This window comes from Ochotona curzoniae, unplaced genomic scaffold, assembly GCF_017591425.1.
Source record: "Ochotona curzoniae isolate NIBS_2020 unplaced genomic scaffold, NIBS_Ocur_1.0 scaffold_1852, whole genome shotgun sequence".
NCBI lineage: Eukaryota > Metazoa > Chordata > Mammalia > Lagomorpha > Ochotonidae > Ochotona > Ochotona curzoniae.
In genome coordinates, this window is record NW_024467087.1 from 35,368,886 (window position 1) to 35,384,719 (window position 15,834).

The 15,834-nt window shown below is 41.0% G+C and overlaps 2 protein-coding genes across 2 annotated transcripts in view; one reads left to right on the forward strand and one right to left on the reverse strand.

The window, feature by feature from the left end:
- The window catches only part of LOC121169301 (protein BEX2-like), a 46,800-nt gene that overhangs the window by 12,733 nt on the left and 18,233 nt on the right, over positions 1-15,834 (reverse strand). The window lies entirely within an intron of this gene.
- TCEAL7 (transcription elongation factor A like 7) lies at positions 14,011-14,313 on the forward strand. Its single transcript, XM_040999873.1, has one exon. It carries the CDS (start codon positions 14,011-14,013, stop codon positions 14,311-14,313), a length of 303 nt encoding a protein of 100 aa, XP_040855807.1.

Genomic DNA, 15,834 nt, shown 5'->3' on the forward strand with positions numbered 1-15,834 from the left:
AAGTAATTGGGTCCTTGCTACCCATGAGGGAGACCAGGATGAAATTCCAGGCCTTGAATTCAGCCTGGCCAAACCCATCTTTTGCAGTCATTCAGGGAATGAGCAAGCAGATGGGTGATCTCTCTCCCTCTCTCTTCCCATCCCTGTGTGAATCTGCCTTTCAAATAAACGTGGGATGGGGGGGGGGGGAGGGTGAGAAATTTCAAGTGACAAGCATTGGCTAACATATGTCTAACATAATCACTATTGCAGTTAAGCTGTGGAACAGTTCCATTATTTAGAAAATCATGCCACTTTACCATCCGTACCCCAACAAACATTCTGAGAAACAGTAATCTGACTCCTGTCATTATAAATATCTGTTTACAATTACTGTGTAAACGAATTCAGATTATATCTACTGTTCTGTGCCTGGTTTCATTCATGTTACCATCAGCATAAGTAGCTAGTTCCTGTTTATTATTTCACTGTATGTGTTTAGTTACCTATTACTGCCTAACAAGTGATCTCAACATTAGTGACTTAAAACAAACATTTATCATTATATTACCTGTAGGTCAAGAAATGACATGCAGTTTAGCTATCCCAAGGTCTATCACAAGGATAAAATTAAGGAAGGAGTTTAAAAAAGGCTCCAGGGCCCGGTGTGGTAGCCTAATGGCTAAAGTCCTCCTTGCACACGCTGGGATCTCATATGGGCAATGGTTCCAGTCCTGGTGGCCCCGCTTCCCTTCCAGCTCCCTGCTTGTGGCCTGGGAAAGCAGTCAAGGATGGCCCAAAGCCTTGGGACCCGGCACCCATGCGGGAGATCTGGAAGGGGCTTCAGGCTCCAGGTTTCGGATTGGCTAAACTCCTGCTGTTGAGGCCACTTGGGGGAGTGAATCAGTGGATGGAAGATCTTTCTCTCTGTTTCTCCTCCTCTCTGTATATCCAATTTTCCAATAAAAATAAATAAGTCTTTAAAAAAAATTTTGTTTTAAAAAAGGCTCCAATCTCATCTTAAGGCTCAACTGCTGGAGAATCTACTTCTTAACTACAAGGCTGTTGGCAGGGTGTGGTTCCTAGTGGGCTTTAGCAATAAGGGCCTAATTGCTTTTTCTGACTTTTCACTTCCTGTTGGATTATTTCCAATAGCAGTATACATGTTTTTTTGTGGAATATTTTCTCTATCTCTCTGTCTTTCAAATACAATGAAAATTAAAATGAAAAGAAAATCAACTATGATGTTTGGATCTGTCCCTGGACACTTTGTTCTCTTCTGTAAATTTATGTATCAATTTTTTATGTTTCTAAAGCTGCCTTGCTCACTCTTTTCAGTTATATCTTATCATGAGACAAAATGGCCTTGGCCTTCATTTTTACAATTGCTTTTCAGTTTTCTGGAGTCGAGTTAAACTTTGAAAGAAGCATTTTTCTGACTTCTGCAAGAAGGACTGTTTGGACTTTGACTAGGATGCTGGAAAGGAAGGAGGTAGCCCCCTAAATTTCATTTTAATAACGCAGAATAACCTTTGAACCAAAATATGAAGATTACTTGGGAAAAGGGACTTGACTGATATCTTAACAAAATTGAGTCTCCTCATAGATATTCTTTTTTTATATATTCAGAAGAATTTTTTTGACAACTATATATTCATAACATTCTAAATTTCTTTCAATAGTTCTATCTGTATTTAAAGTTTTCTAGGGTAATTTAAAAAAACAATAACATAGGGCCCGGTGGCATGGCCTAGCAGCTAAAATCCTCGCCTTGAATATGCCGGGATCCCATATGGGCTCTGGTTCTAATCCCAGCAGCTCCACTTCCCATCCAGCTCCTTGCTTGTGGCCTGGGAAATCAGTTGAGGATGGCCCAAAGCCTTGGGACCCTGCACCCGTGTGGGAGACCCGGAAGAAGTTCCTGGCTCCTGGCTTCAGATTGGCACAGCACCGGCCGTTGTGGTCACTTGGGGTGTGAATCATCAGACGGAAGATCTTCCTCTCTGTCTCTCCTCCTCTCTGTATATCTGACTTTGTAATAAAAATAAATAAATCTTTTGTAAAAAAAAAAAAAACCAATAACATAACAATGCACAATCTATTATAGTGACAGATTTCCCAAATGTGTTAGGTATTATTTAAAAAAAAAAAAAAAGCCTGAGTGAACTTGGTGGGAAAGACAAGGCGCAGCATAAGTCTTTCCAGATTAAACAGTGAATTCATAGATATTCATGAACAATTGCAAATTTCTGTAGACATGTAGAGATTTTCTCTCTAGTTTACTGCATATATGTATTAAACATAGTTTGTATATCTTATCCCTCAAACACTCAGGCTATTGTTACTATTATTATTATTATTTTAATGACAAATCTCAGTTGTTCATTGCTAGTATGTAGAAACACAGCTACTCTATTTCTTTTTTTAAATTTTATTTTTGATAATGTTTACATAGTTGATTAGGATGGGAAGGGTCAGGAATGAAGGGAAAATAGGTGAGACAATTGCTTCAACATTTTCTTTTTCCTTTTCCTATATCTGGAGGAAGGGGGAAGATAATGGGAAAAGCCACAAACAGCCTCCCAACCGCTTCAGTATCCGGGGATGGGAATGGCCATCCGATGTCATGCCAGGTTCCCTGATGTAGAGCATGTTCTGAAAGTTCTGTTCAAGTAGTTTTGATAGTTCTGAAATGCTGTTGGTCTTGCAGATTCAAGGATGAGAAAATCCTTCCAAAGTTCATTGGCTGACTTAGACCAGCTTAGAGTTTCCATTCACCCAGAAATATGTTGTCAAGCTTTACTGGTGTATTCGATCAATTTGTACTGCCCTCTTTCCTCTGTTGTGGTATCAGATGACCACTGCAGGCCTCAATGGACTTCAAAATCCTCCATGTGCATCTTGGTTTGCTGTCCACTGCACCATCTTTATTCACTGAGTAGGTCCAGTTCAGACACATACACTCCACTGTCAGACCACAGGTCCTGTCACTCTCCTCATAGTTGTAGTTCTAAGTTCAGAGGTTCAGTTGGGGGACCCTCAAGGAAAGTTCATCTGAGGTGATCCCAGATCTGACTGTGGTATGCACCTGCTGGCATGTAGTCCAGTTCATTCTGTCACCCACATCAGCCCCCCCCCCCACACTAATAGTTGCAACTATCAGGTCAGATCTATTTCCAGCACCATCTCCCAAGCAAACCAATGGGTGCTATGGCCCAATCCAACCCTGCCCACTACACACTCAGCCCTCATGTACACTGTTTGGAGCTGCAACCTATTCAGAGCTATCCCCAATAACCCCACTGGCTGGCTCCAGCCCTGGTTCCTGTACTTGCTAGCATGTGCAACAGATTAGTCTGGCCTGCCCCAGACCCCACTCAGTTCTCGTACACATCATTGGACATTGAAGCCTAACTCAACCCAACCAACTCCACCCTCCAGTCCTCACTCATGCCAGTGGGTGCCACTGCCTGTCTAGCCAGGCCTGCCCCCAGTCCTGCTTCTCATGCTCACCAGTGCGAGCTATAGCCCATCAAAGAAGTGCCCACAAGTTTCCCTACTGGACACACTCCCTACCCTGGATCCTGCCCTCTCCAGGTGGTTCTTCAGTCTAGTTTGACAAGACTTGTCCCCACTCCCAGCACTTGCCAGCTGATGCTGTGGCAAAACTCAACCAGCCTGCCCTTACTCTGGCTCATGCCTGTACCAGTGAATACAGTTGGTTAGCCCAGCCTGGCTTTCCCACTAACCCAGTTTACATGCAGGCCAACAGGTATCGTAACTCTGCCTGGCCTCATCTGCTTCAAGTCCTGGCTCTCATGCTCACCAGCAGGAACAATAGTCTGGCAGGGGAGTCTCCACATCTCCCCTACCAGGCTTTCACCCGCTACCCCAGGTCTTATGTGTGCTGGTGGGTGCTGCAGCCCAGTTTGGTATGGTCCTTCTCACCTTGGCATACCCTGACAGGTGCTGTAGCCTGGACTGGCCCGGTCTGCCCCAGTTCCAGATCACGTCCAGTTCCAGGTTGCACAACTGATCTTAAAATATTGAGCTTGCAGCCCACAAGTTTGCTAAAAACTTATTCTAGCAGCAAGAATTTTCTTCAATAAAAAATGGTGCTATCTACAAGTACAGTGTTGAAAAGAAACAGTGAGAGTAACACATTTCCTTTATTCTCAGTAATGGTGAAGAGGGAACTCTAATATTTTCTTTTCAAAATTTATTTTATTTTCATGTTGTTTATATAGTTGAGAAGGGGGATTAAAAAAAACCCAGGTATGTCATTTCTATGAGAGATGCTCTAGAAATATAAAGGCATAAATTTGTTAGTAATAAAAGAATAGAAAAGTTGGCTGATGTGGTGGCATAGCAAGCTAATCCTTTGTCTGCCAGCATCCACATCCCACACTGGTGCCTGTTAGTGTCCCAGCTGCTCTACTTCTGATCTAGCTTCCTTCTTATGGCCTGGAAAAGCAGCAGAGGATGATTCTGAGGACAAATTTAGCCTATATAAGAGTTTTTCAAAGGAACTAATAAGGATTAAAATGAAATTAATGATTGATAACTGATTAAAAAAAAATTCAGCCAAAAAAATGTATTGAACACTTTATCTTTGTGTGAGCCTTGTTGTTGAAAAGCAAATTTGCTTTAGAAGTGAAAAAACTTAAAATAATCAGGATATCCATCAACAGTCAATAATACTTAACTAGCCATAGAATAAAAATGCTATGTAACCATTTGAAAAGATCAGGTAGATCTAATATGCGCTGGAGCAGCCTATTATCAAAACACATTGCTCAGAGTAAAAGGAATATAGAAGAATATATAGAATATAGAAGAATAAAAATGTATACCACATTATTAACTGTGTTTGTCCCCAGATAACAGAACTAAAACAGTGATAGATCCTTACACATTTAGAATTCAGCATGAGGCAATCAATTTTTTAAAACACAATCTTTTAAAAATCTTATTTTTTTGAGATTTATTTGCCCCAGCTGTAAACAATTACCCTAGGTTACCTTACACCTAGATGAATGTTAACTGCTGGGAGAAAAATAGCCAGTAACTGCCAGGCGTTCTGGTTCGGTTAATGCTGAATTTGTGTTAACTAACAGTATGTGAGCATAGTTGCATATTCATTCTCTCTCTCTCTCTCTCTTCCTTCTTTCCTGTACCTATGGGGAAACCCAGAAGAAGTTCCTGGCGTCTGGCTCCTGACTTCTGATTTAGGACTTGCTTAGCTCCTCAGCTCTGGCTGTTACGGTTATTTTGGAAGTAAAACATCAGAATAGAGCTTCTGGCTCTCCGCTTTCTGCAAATCTTTCTTATAAAAATAACTAAACCTGTAAAAACAGACAAACAAGAGATGGTTCTTCCCAACTCAGTTCACTAACTCACACGTCAATCTCCTATGGAAACATTTTCATAAACACCTGGAACCACCAAACCCTTCTACTCCAAAGCAAAACTACCTGGAATTCCATTTTAGCAGAACAAGGGTGAGCTCAGTGCTACTGAAGCAGTGAGAATGAAGAATGCTTTGATCCCTGGATCCAATGAGATTGACTCCCAGAATCAGATATCATAGTCTTTACTGGGCATATTTAAAAAAATTGTGTGGAGTGTAATTACTGATATAAATTAGCTTAAACCTTATATCTTGCTATTTGTTTTCATATGTCAAATTTTTATTATTTTTACCCTATTTATCTACTTTTTAAAAATCAGTTGAAGTGTGAGCACTTGATTGTCAACAAGAAGGCAGAGCAGGACTTTCCAGCACTTGTCCTCCACAGAAATATCAATTTGATTAAATACCTATTCATGAAAATAACTTCAGAAGGACAAAGGACACCAAATACTACATTTAGGTGCAACACAGAACAAAGAACAGACATATTAAAAATGGGCAGGGACCTGGCACGCTAGCCTAGTGGCTAAAGTCCTCAACGTGAATGCACCAGAATCTCATATGGGTGCCAGTTCTAATCCCAGCAGCTCCACTTCTCATCCAGCTCCCTGCTTAAGTACATAAAAAATGTTTGAGCTGCAGCGAAAGCAGTTCTAACAGAGAAAGTTATAGTAATAAATACCAACATCAGAGAGACAGTACTATGACATAGCAGGTAAAGTCTGTGACGTCAACTGCTCCATTTCTGATCCAGCTTCCTGCTAATGGTGTGGGGAAATCAATGGAAAATGGTTCAAGTGTGTGAGTCCCTGCCATTTATGTGGGACACGACTTGGATGAATTTTCTGGCTACTAATTTCAACGTGACCCATTCCCGGCTGTTGGAGCTATTCAGAGAGTGAACCAGTGGATGAAAGCGATCATTCTCTCTCTCTCCGCCCCCTCTCCCTCCATCCCTCTTTCTCTGTAAACTCTTATTTTTCTTTTTTAAAAAAAGAAAGCTTTGTTTTATTTATTTGAACAGCAGAGTTACAGAAAGGAGAGACATGGAGAGAAAGAGATCTTCTTCCATCCAATGGTTCATTCCCAAAATGACCAAAACAGATGAGGCCAGGCCAGACCGAAGCCAGGAACCAGAAAGGAGCTTTCTCTGGGTCTCCCATGTTGGTGCAGGGGGTCCAAGTACTTAGACCATCTTTTGCTGCATTCTCATGTACATTGGTGAGGAATGGGAAGCTGGATTAGAAATGGAGCAGCTAGCACTTGATTCAGTGTCCATATGGAATGTCAACATCATGGGCATCAGCTTTACCACCTATGACATATTGTTGGCCTATCTCTTTTTTAAATAAATAAATAAGTAAATACATCCAAAAAAAAAAAAGATCCCAAATAACCAATGCTAGACCTTAAGGAGCTAAATTTTTTAAGCCCAAAGAAAAAGGAAGGAATTAATAAAGATCAAGAAAATAGTAGACTGAAAAAAAAAACCATAAAAAGGATTAATGAAATTAAGAGTTGACATTTTGAAAAGTTAAAAAAAGGCAAACTTTAGCTAGACTAAGAACATAAGAAAACTGAAATAAATAAAAAATAGGAGACACTACAACTAATAGCACAAAGGTACACAAGATCATAAGAGGCTAGTATAAACAACTATATGCCAAGATAGTATGTGACCTAAACATAAATGGACAAATTTCCACAAACATGCAATTTAGGAAAAAAATGAATCATGAATAAAATATCAGAACATACCAATAACAGTTACACAGATTGGATCAGTAATTAAGTCTCCCATCAAAGAAAATTCACAAATACAAAGAAATGGAACTGGCACAGTAGCCTAGAGGCTAAAATCCTTACCTAGAAACCCACTATACCACCCATATGGGTGCTGGTTCATGTCCTGGCTGTCCACTTCCCATCCAGCTCCCTGCTTTTGGCCTAGGAAAGCAGTCGAGGACGGCCCAAAGCCTTGGGACCCTGGGCCTGCGTGGGAGACCCAGAAGAGGCTCCTGGCTTTGGATCAGCTTAGCTTTTGCTGTTGTGGCAGCTTGAGGAGTGAACCAGCAGACAGAAGCTACTTCTCTGTCTCTCCTTCTCTCTGTAAATCTGCCTTTGCAATGAAAATAAGCAGATCTTTAAAAAAAATACACAGAAATTATGGTCTTGGGAGCTGGTGCCATAATGTAGTAGTTTAAACTCTACCTGCAGTACTGGGCATCCCAAATGAGCACTAATTCCAGTCCCAGCTGCTCTACTTCTGATTCAGTTCCCTGTTTATGTGCTTGAGACAGCAGTGGAGGATGGCCCAAGTCCTCAAGCCCCTGCACCCACGTGGCAGGCCCAAAAAAGGCTCCTGGTTCCTGGCTTTCGATCCACTCAGCTCCAGCCATTGTGGCCATTTAGGGAATTTAGTAGATGGAAAATCTCTCTCTGTCTCTCCTTATTTCTATAAATCTGCATTTCAAGTAAAAATAAACAAATCTTTAAAAAAAAAAAGAAATGATGGTGTTCCTAGCTCTACTGCTGGATTATATTAAGCATTGAAAAAAAGAATTAACAGAAATCCTTCTCAAACTCTTCCAACAAATTTAGAAGAGAATACTTTCAAACTCATTTTTCAAGATGGTGATCACTCTGATATTAAAGAGTGGGTCATATGAAAAGAAAATTGAAGACTAATATCTCTAATTAGCACATGTGGAAAAATATTCAACAAATACTAGCAAACTGCATGTTCAGGAGCATAGTCAAAATCAATTATCATGATCATCAGGTAAAATAATCCTTATGCTGTAACAATAGTTCATTATATGCAAATCTATAAATGTGACATGCTACATTGACAGAATGAAGGCCAATAGCATATATTCATCTCAACAGATGCAGAAAAATAATTTGATAAAGTCCAATATGCATTTATGTTAAAAAAAAACTCTTAAGGAATTGTAAGGGTAATTCGTAACTTAATTCAATATAGGCCATATATACAAACCAGCAACTAATACCAAGTGCAAGAACAGGACACAGATGTCTAAGATGCCTATTTTCATCATTTGTACTCAAGATGGTACTGAATGTTTTACCCAGAGCAATGAGCCAAGAAAAAGTAAAAAGTATCCATACGACAGAAAGAATTAAACTGTCCCTTAAACTAAACCCCGGAGACTGTACTGAAAATCGCTTCAAACTAATGAATGAATTCAATAAGGTGCAAGATTGAAAATCAATGTACAGAACTCAGCAGAATTTAGTACACTAACAACAAACTTTATGAAAAAGAAATTAGGACTGCAATAAGTTTACAGTAACTTTATAAAAATAAAATACTTGGGAATACATTTAAGTAAGGATGTGAATGATCTGTGCAATGAAAACCAGAAGACAGTAATGAAAGAAACTGGAAAAGACACATGGAATGACATTTTGGAGAGAAACAGAGAAAAACAGTCCTAACTATTGTTTGGCACCACAAAAGACTCCAAGTAACCAAAGCAATGGAACAAAAAGTATAAAACTGTAGTCATCACACCTCCTGACTTCAAAATATACTACAAGTAACTATTATTCAAGATTCTACAGAAAGATAGTACTGAAAGTGTGAAATCCAGTCACAAAGTGGAGTCACTTTGGTTCAGGCCTGCATAAATTTGCTAACCTACTCTTTATGCTTCTGTACAAAATGCTTTGCCAGTTTCTTGCTTTTTGGGCCAGATCACAAGAAGTTGCATGCCCTGGCAGTAACTGTCAGTTCCAGATATCAATACTGTATTATTTATTCACCTGCTGTCCCTATTGTTCCTATAACTGCCTCCTGTGGCTACCTAAGCCCACCCAATTGTCCCCATGGCAGCCTCCTGTGGCTGCCAACTCACCTGGTTCCTAAAGAGTATAACTCACTCTTTCTATAAAAACCCATCTAACCTTCACCCTGGGGGTCACTCTCTGAAGCAAAGGAGAGCTGACCCCAGCTGGTTGGCTTCTTTACCTGCCTCCTCAATAAATTTTGCTGCCTAGCAGAGTTGTCTGGGCTGCACTTCTTGGCCAGAGGCTCAGGAAGGATGCAATGTGTGTGTGTGTGTGTGTGTGTGTGTGTGTGTGTATGTGTGTGTGTGTGTGTGAGAGAGAGAGAGAGAGATCCACAAAGGTTGGCTCACTTGATTATGGCAGCTGAGTCCCAGGACAGATTGTGTGTAAGCTGGATACCCTGCAAGACTAGTCACAGAACTCAGTCCAAAATTAAGGGCCTCAGAGCCAGGGAAGCTGAAAGCAAGGGAAATGCTTCTGTACGGCCCAGAGTTCAAAGATCAGCATCTGATTTCTTAGGAGGGAGTAAAGTATGTCCCAACTCTCAGAGAGACCAATTCATCTTCTGTGTTTATTCTCCCACCAGTTGATAGTGTCCTTCCACTTTGAGGCCAACTCTTTCCACCTGGTCCACTCACTCAGACTCCAATGCTAATCTTGTTTGGAAACACCCACACTACCACAATTGAAGTAACACTTTTTGTAGGTTTATAGGTGTTTTTAAGGTGACACCTAAAATTAAACACTACCGTTACAGTAATCAAAATGATGTGGTGCTGTCATAAAACAAATGCATGGACAAGTGAAACAGAGTAGAAAGCCTAGAAATAAACTGATAAATCTAAACTCGCCCACAAAATTTTCCACTCCCACCTGTCTCCTTATAACAACTTGTAGGAGAAAAATAATTGTTCTGGGTATTAGAACTGGCTTACATGCTTTTATCTTTTTCAAAAAAAAAGATTCATTGTGTTCCATGTATTGTGAAGACAGGATTACAAAAAGGAACATACAGAAAGAAAGAAAGGGATATAGCTTCTATCTGTTGGTTCACTTCCCAAATGTCTGCAGCAGCCAGGGCTGGGTCAGGCCAACACCAGGAGCCAGGGGTTTCTTCTGCGTCTCTCACATGCAAGGATCCAAGCATTTGGACTGTCTTCAGCTCCTTTCATGGGCACATTAGCACGGAGCTGGATTGAAAGTGGAGCAGCCAGGTTTCAAACAAGCATCCTAGTATCACACACAACAGTTTAATATACTATGCCACATTGTGACTCCTCAGATGCTTTTTGAAGTTTTTGTGAAAGTAGCCCCAAATTCTGGAGGATTTCTTTGGGGGAGGGTGTATGCACAGTGTCTCTCTGTCCTCACCTATGACTCCCAACAGTCAATAATACTAGGGACACAAATCAAATGTAACTCAATATTTCATTTTTGATTACAGTTGCATGTTTTTATATGGCAGTCTTTTTTTTTTTTTGAAACCAAGAGGTATTCTGAAATGCCCAGAAGATCAATTGAAGATGTCTTTATCTAGTAGAACTGCTGGAGGATGAAGTGAAACAATGCAAAACAGAAATATAATCATGTCTGCTGTTTGGAATAATCATTGTTTTGTAATGCAACAACAATAAGGCAAAAAGATAACAAAATTATGTTTTAGTAGTCCAGGGAGTTGATGGCTGCCTGCATTGGATATCAGTGGAACCTGAGTGCAAACTTAGATTTGTAAAATCCTTAAGATCCGTAGGAGGTAATCATTGGAGCCTGGTCATTTATTGGAGCACAGGGAACTTGTCAGTCATGTAGTAAACACACTGCCATTTAGTTAGAACAACTCTGTGATATATTTGCAACCATTATTTACATTTCATAGACAAGGCACAGAGAAGATTTAGTATCCAAACTTTACATCCAAGGTCATACCACAGAGAGTATATTAAAATCAAGTGAGGGTCTGTCCAGTGCCATGCTTCTCACTAAGATGCTAAGTCTTTTGACATTTGGATTCTTCCAGTCATTTGATATTTGTAAGTACAATACGTGTATGAAACACTGTTCACAAAAAAATTTAGAAATTCTCCACCCTCCACCTACCAAACAACTCTTTTGCATCTACCACAATTAGTCATTCCTTAGGAACTATAATAACAATGTCAACTTTTTATAAAGACTTCTTTTGAAACATGCAATTTTACCCTGATAATTTGCATAAAACTGATTAGTGAATACATTCATGATGAATCAAAATTTTCATAAAAACATTTTTTAAAGATTTATGTTTTTTTATTGGAAAGACAGATATACAGAGAGGAGGAGAGACAGTGAGGAAAATCTTCTGTCTGATGATTCACTCCTCAAGTGACCACAAGGTCACTCCTCAAGTGACCACCATCAGCTGTGCTGATCCAAAGCCAGGAGCCAGGAGCTTCCTCCAGGTCTCCCATGCGGGTGCAAGGTCCCAAGGCTTTGAGCCATTCTTGACTGCTCTCCCAGGCCATAAACAGAGAGCTGGATGTGAAGCGGAGCTGCTGAGATTAGAACTGGTGCCCATATGGGATCCCGGCGGGTTCAAGACAAGGACTCTAGCCACTAGGCTACCGTGCTGGGCCCTCATAAAAGCAGTTTTAGAAACTAGTTTTTCTGCATATTTTTAAGGTAACAAATCCATTTTAGATGATTCCCCAATTCCTTGCCATCAAAAAGCTTGGCATGATGGGTGACTAAATTTACCATTTTCCATTGGTGCTATAAGTAACTCCTAATTCCACAGTATGGCTTCATGTGGTGTAGCAAAACGTAAATAGAATGCAGATATGTGGAAGAAATGAAAACCTACATGATTCCGAGTGAGGGTGCTGAGAAAAGCTGGAATATTTGGGACAGTGTGTTGAAGGGAATGAAAGAATATGGGCATGATGCAAACTTGGAGGGAAGGAGCATGATACTGAGAGCAAACTAAAAAAACAATGTGCGACTGACTTTTTGAGACTTGAAATTCAAGAGCAAGGGACTGTAGGAGTGCAGCTTCAGGGTGTTCCTAATGAAAGAATCTCACATGCGTGAGAGCCCCTCCAAGGGGTAGGCTCCAGCTGTCCTGTACATTTTAAACTTCCAAGAATGTATCTGCCTGAAGGGACTAAATATACATTATGACTTCAGCAGTGGAAACAGGTGGCTGGGTCTTTTTATCCTCCCATCTTGAATGGTTTTTCCAAATGTACACATTTTAATCGTATTTTTCATTTTTAAAGGTATAGTTAATTTATGGAAAATTAGAGAAGGAAGGAAATTATCAACACAAAAGTGAAAAGCACAAGCCAAACAATTGCATTCTTTCCTAACTCACCCTAATCTCTCCAATTTGGTTTCAAGGAATGGCGGCTGTCAGTGGTTGAGGGAAGGTCTGCTGAAGGAAAGCTCTCTATTTTTCCGGTCTTACAGCCCAGGGGGGAAAAAAAAAGGCTAGCAACCCTTTTCTACATAACTATGAAAAAAATTAATAAGAGACACTGTAAGTGTGGAAAGATGTCGCCCCTCCCTGGTAATCAGAGAAAGGCAAATACTGCCAGGGAGAAGGGGCCACTTTTGACCTCTGGAATTAGCAATGACAAACATGAGTGACAGGGCCTGGTGTTGCTGGGGGGTTGGAGGTGGGGAAGTCTGTCCACTTCTGAGGCCCCGGCTGGTAGGAGGGAGAAGTAAGGACCAGAGTTGGAGGATGACATCATCCTCACGTGACCAAGAGCTGAGGTGAACCCAAGTCCTTATATTCCAGGCTGTTTCTTCCCTCGGTATCAGCTCCTCAGCACCCTGCAGACCGGCTTGCTTGTGCCAAGGGAAGTAAGGTAAATTTCTGAGGGAGCTGCGGGGAGCCCTGGGACAGTAATGACTGAGCTCAGTGACTGCTCCCTCAAAATTCATGGAAGAGACTTAAAATGTTGGAGGGGGAAATTTAGAGGATCAGTGGAAATCTACTGAGGGCTACCCAGAGATGTGGTGATCGTTCAGAAATAATCAGTTTCTCTCACCTGGCAAGCTTTCTCTGGACTCTTCTTCCTCTCTTCCTTCAGTTCTTTGAAGACAGTGCTAGGCCTGGGGTGTGAGCTAGAGGGTGGCGAAAGCTGAAATCCTGAAATGGGCACCAGAGAAATGTAGAGACAATTTGAAAAGAGTTCGCCTCAGTGCCTCCGGGTTTGGGTGGTGTGGGGGCAGCATCTAGAACCGGCCTGAGCCTGGAACGTGGGGGCAGAAATCGTGGAGGAAGGAAACCAGGAAGCAGGAAATGTGTGGTGAAGACAGATTTTTTTTTTTTTCTTTTTTCATGAGATTATGTTGTCTTCTTGTCTCTGGAACCACTTGATGGGTAGAACACTCTCTCCTCCATATTTTGTTTCTCTCTACTTGCAGGTCCAACAGCCTGTATTCTCAAGGTGAGAACATCAGCAAACTACCTCCCTTCACTGCAGGTCAGCATGAGGGAGGCACTTAGACGGAGATTTCTAAGGTTGGGAATTGGCAAGGGAGAAGGGTGGGTACAATGTGTGGCTCTGCTGTCCACCTCCGCGCCTGCTCCTGGTCTCCAGCCAGCTGGAGAGGCTGAAGGAAATGGTAGGTTGGGTGCGTGCGCGAGGTGGGGGGCGGTGGAGCAGATGTGGAATGAGTCGGAGGAGTTACAGGAAACAGCTGGACGTTCAGTTTCGGAGAGCTTGACCCAAGGAGAAACTGACAACCCGGATTTCCAAGTAACTAACCTGTCTCTCTCTACCTTTCTCCCTGGATGGACTAAAACAGGAAAGGGCATCATGGAAAAGCCTTCCAAAGAAAATGAAGGGCAACCCAAGGGCAGCGTGCCACAGACAGAGGAAGAACGCCCCTACGGAGCATGTGAACAGCAGCGAATAGAAGGGAATTTTAGACAGAGACTGCTTCAGTCTCTCGAAGATTTTAAGGAGGATGTAGATTACAGGCATTTGAAGCACGAAGAAGTGACAAGAGAAGTAGATGAGATGGAGAGGTGCCTGGAAGAGATAAGAAGTCTGAGAAAGAAATTCAGGGCTCTGCATTTTAACGATAGGCATTCACGGGACCGTCCTTATCCCATTTAATGCATTTTCCCCTGAATTCAGTCACTTTCTGTTATTAACATTGCCACTGCTTTCTTTTGACCTGCATTTCTTTTTGGTAGACACCTGATATAATTTTACTCTGATCTTGCGATGTTGTTTAGATTTCCATATGACTTGTCAACATCTTGTCTTTGGACCCCGGCTCTATTCATTTAAGCAGTAGTCGCATTTATTTGCATGGAGAGATGCTCATTGTGTATTGTAAAGTGAGAATAACATATTTCATATATACATATAGTGTGTGTATATATGCCATATATGTATATTTATATGACACATTGCAAAACAAAAGTCAGGATTATTATACACCAGTGAATCTGTGTAATTGGTATTTTATTTCTTTTTTGCTTATCTGCATCTTCTCAATTTCAAAAAAAGATAAATATTTGTATGTATATATTACCTGTGTCCAAAAAAAAAAAAAAAGCTAAAATAGAGCCAACAAAAGAATTTGTCAGTCACTTTTTGGAAGGCAGTGAAACAATAAACTCTTAATAACAGAAAAATAAGAAAGAAATGTACATTTCAAATTGTCTCTGGATCTCTTAGAGGAATAAACTGATAATTATTATAAGATAAGCATGTTTACGACTCAATCTTTTTTCATGGGGAAGATATGTGACTCAGAGGGCTGCTATGGGGAAGAAAACAAACAGTTAACTTTGAGCTATTTTCATGGCATCTTATCCCCGCCTTGCATATGGAAACCCAAGCTGCTTTGGTGAGACTCACTCCATGCTCAGGAACAAGAGGTGGGGACTTCCGTGCCAATTCTCAGCTGCTGAGCCCTTCCCTGTCTCCTCTCCAGGACCCTGCTCTACCTGAAGGGCACTGCTTCTGTTTCTGTTGGGTCCTTTGCCTCCATGGCTCCTGGCCCTCCACCACCTCCGTTGAGGTCTCCAGTGCCAAGACCACACCTACTAAACGGTTGAACCCCACTCTGTTTAAAAGTCCTTCTCTTCCATATGGTGACACTATAGGTGGGACCACCCTAAGATGGCTTGGTCACATGTCTGGTGCAGTCTTTAGCAGAATAGCCCCTTCTGTTTGCAGTCACAAGACCCTCTGTCCCCAGAGAAGTCAGAGATGGTGTGTGGGAGCTGGACTGGGGCACACATAGGAGTGAAAGCCATCACAGTCTAAGAGTTGCTGCCCTAAGTCTAGGGAGTGAGGGTTTGTCCTCTTGTGAGATGTTACTAGCCTTTCTAGTTCAGAAGCCTTTCAGGGGATGACAAAATTGAGAAAAGGAACACAGGAACAGATGTAAGGGAATAGTCTCCTGTTATTCATCTGCTCCCTTCCTGTAACATACATAAAAACGTAAGACTAAATTATATGTTTTATATATATATATAAAGATTAAATTGTGTATATGTATGATTGTATATGTAAATCTATACACACATATATATTTTATATTTTCCCACATATATGCTCTATAAGCACATATATATACTGATGTATATAAATTAAAACTAATGTATGTGCATGCACACACAT

Excerpts from the sequence above, each read along its gene's own strand:
- TCEAL7 (XM_040999873.1), top strand. The coding sequence starts at position 14,011 with ATGGAAAAGCCTTCCAAAGAAAATGAAGGGCAACCCAAGGGCAGCGTG.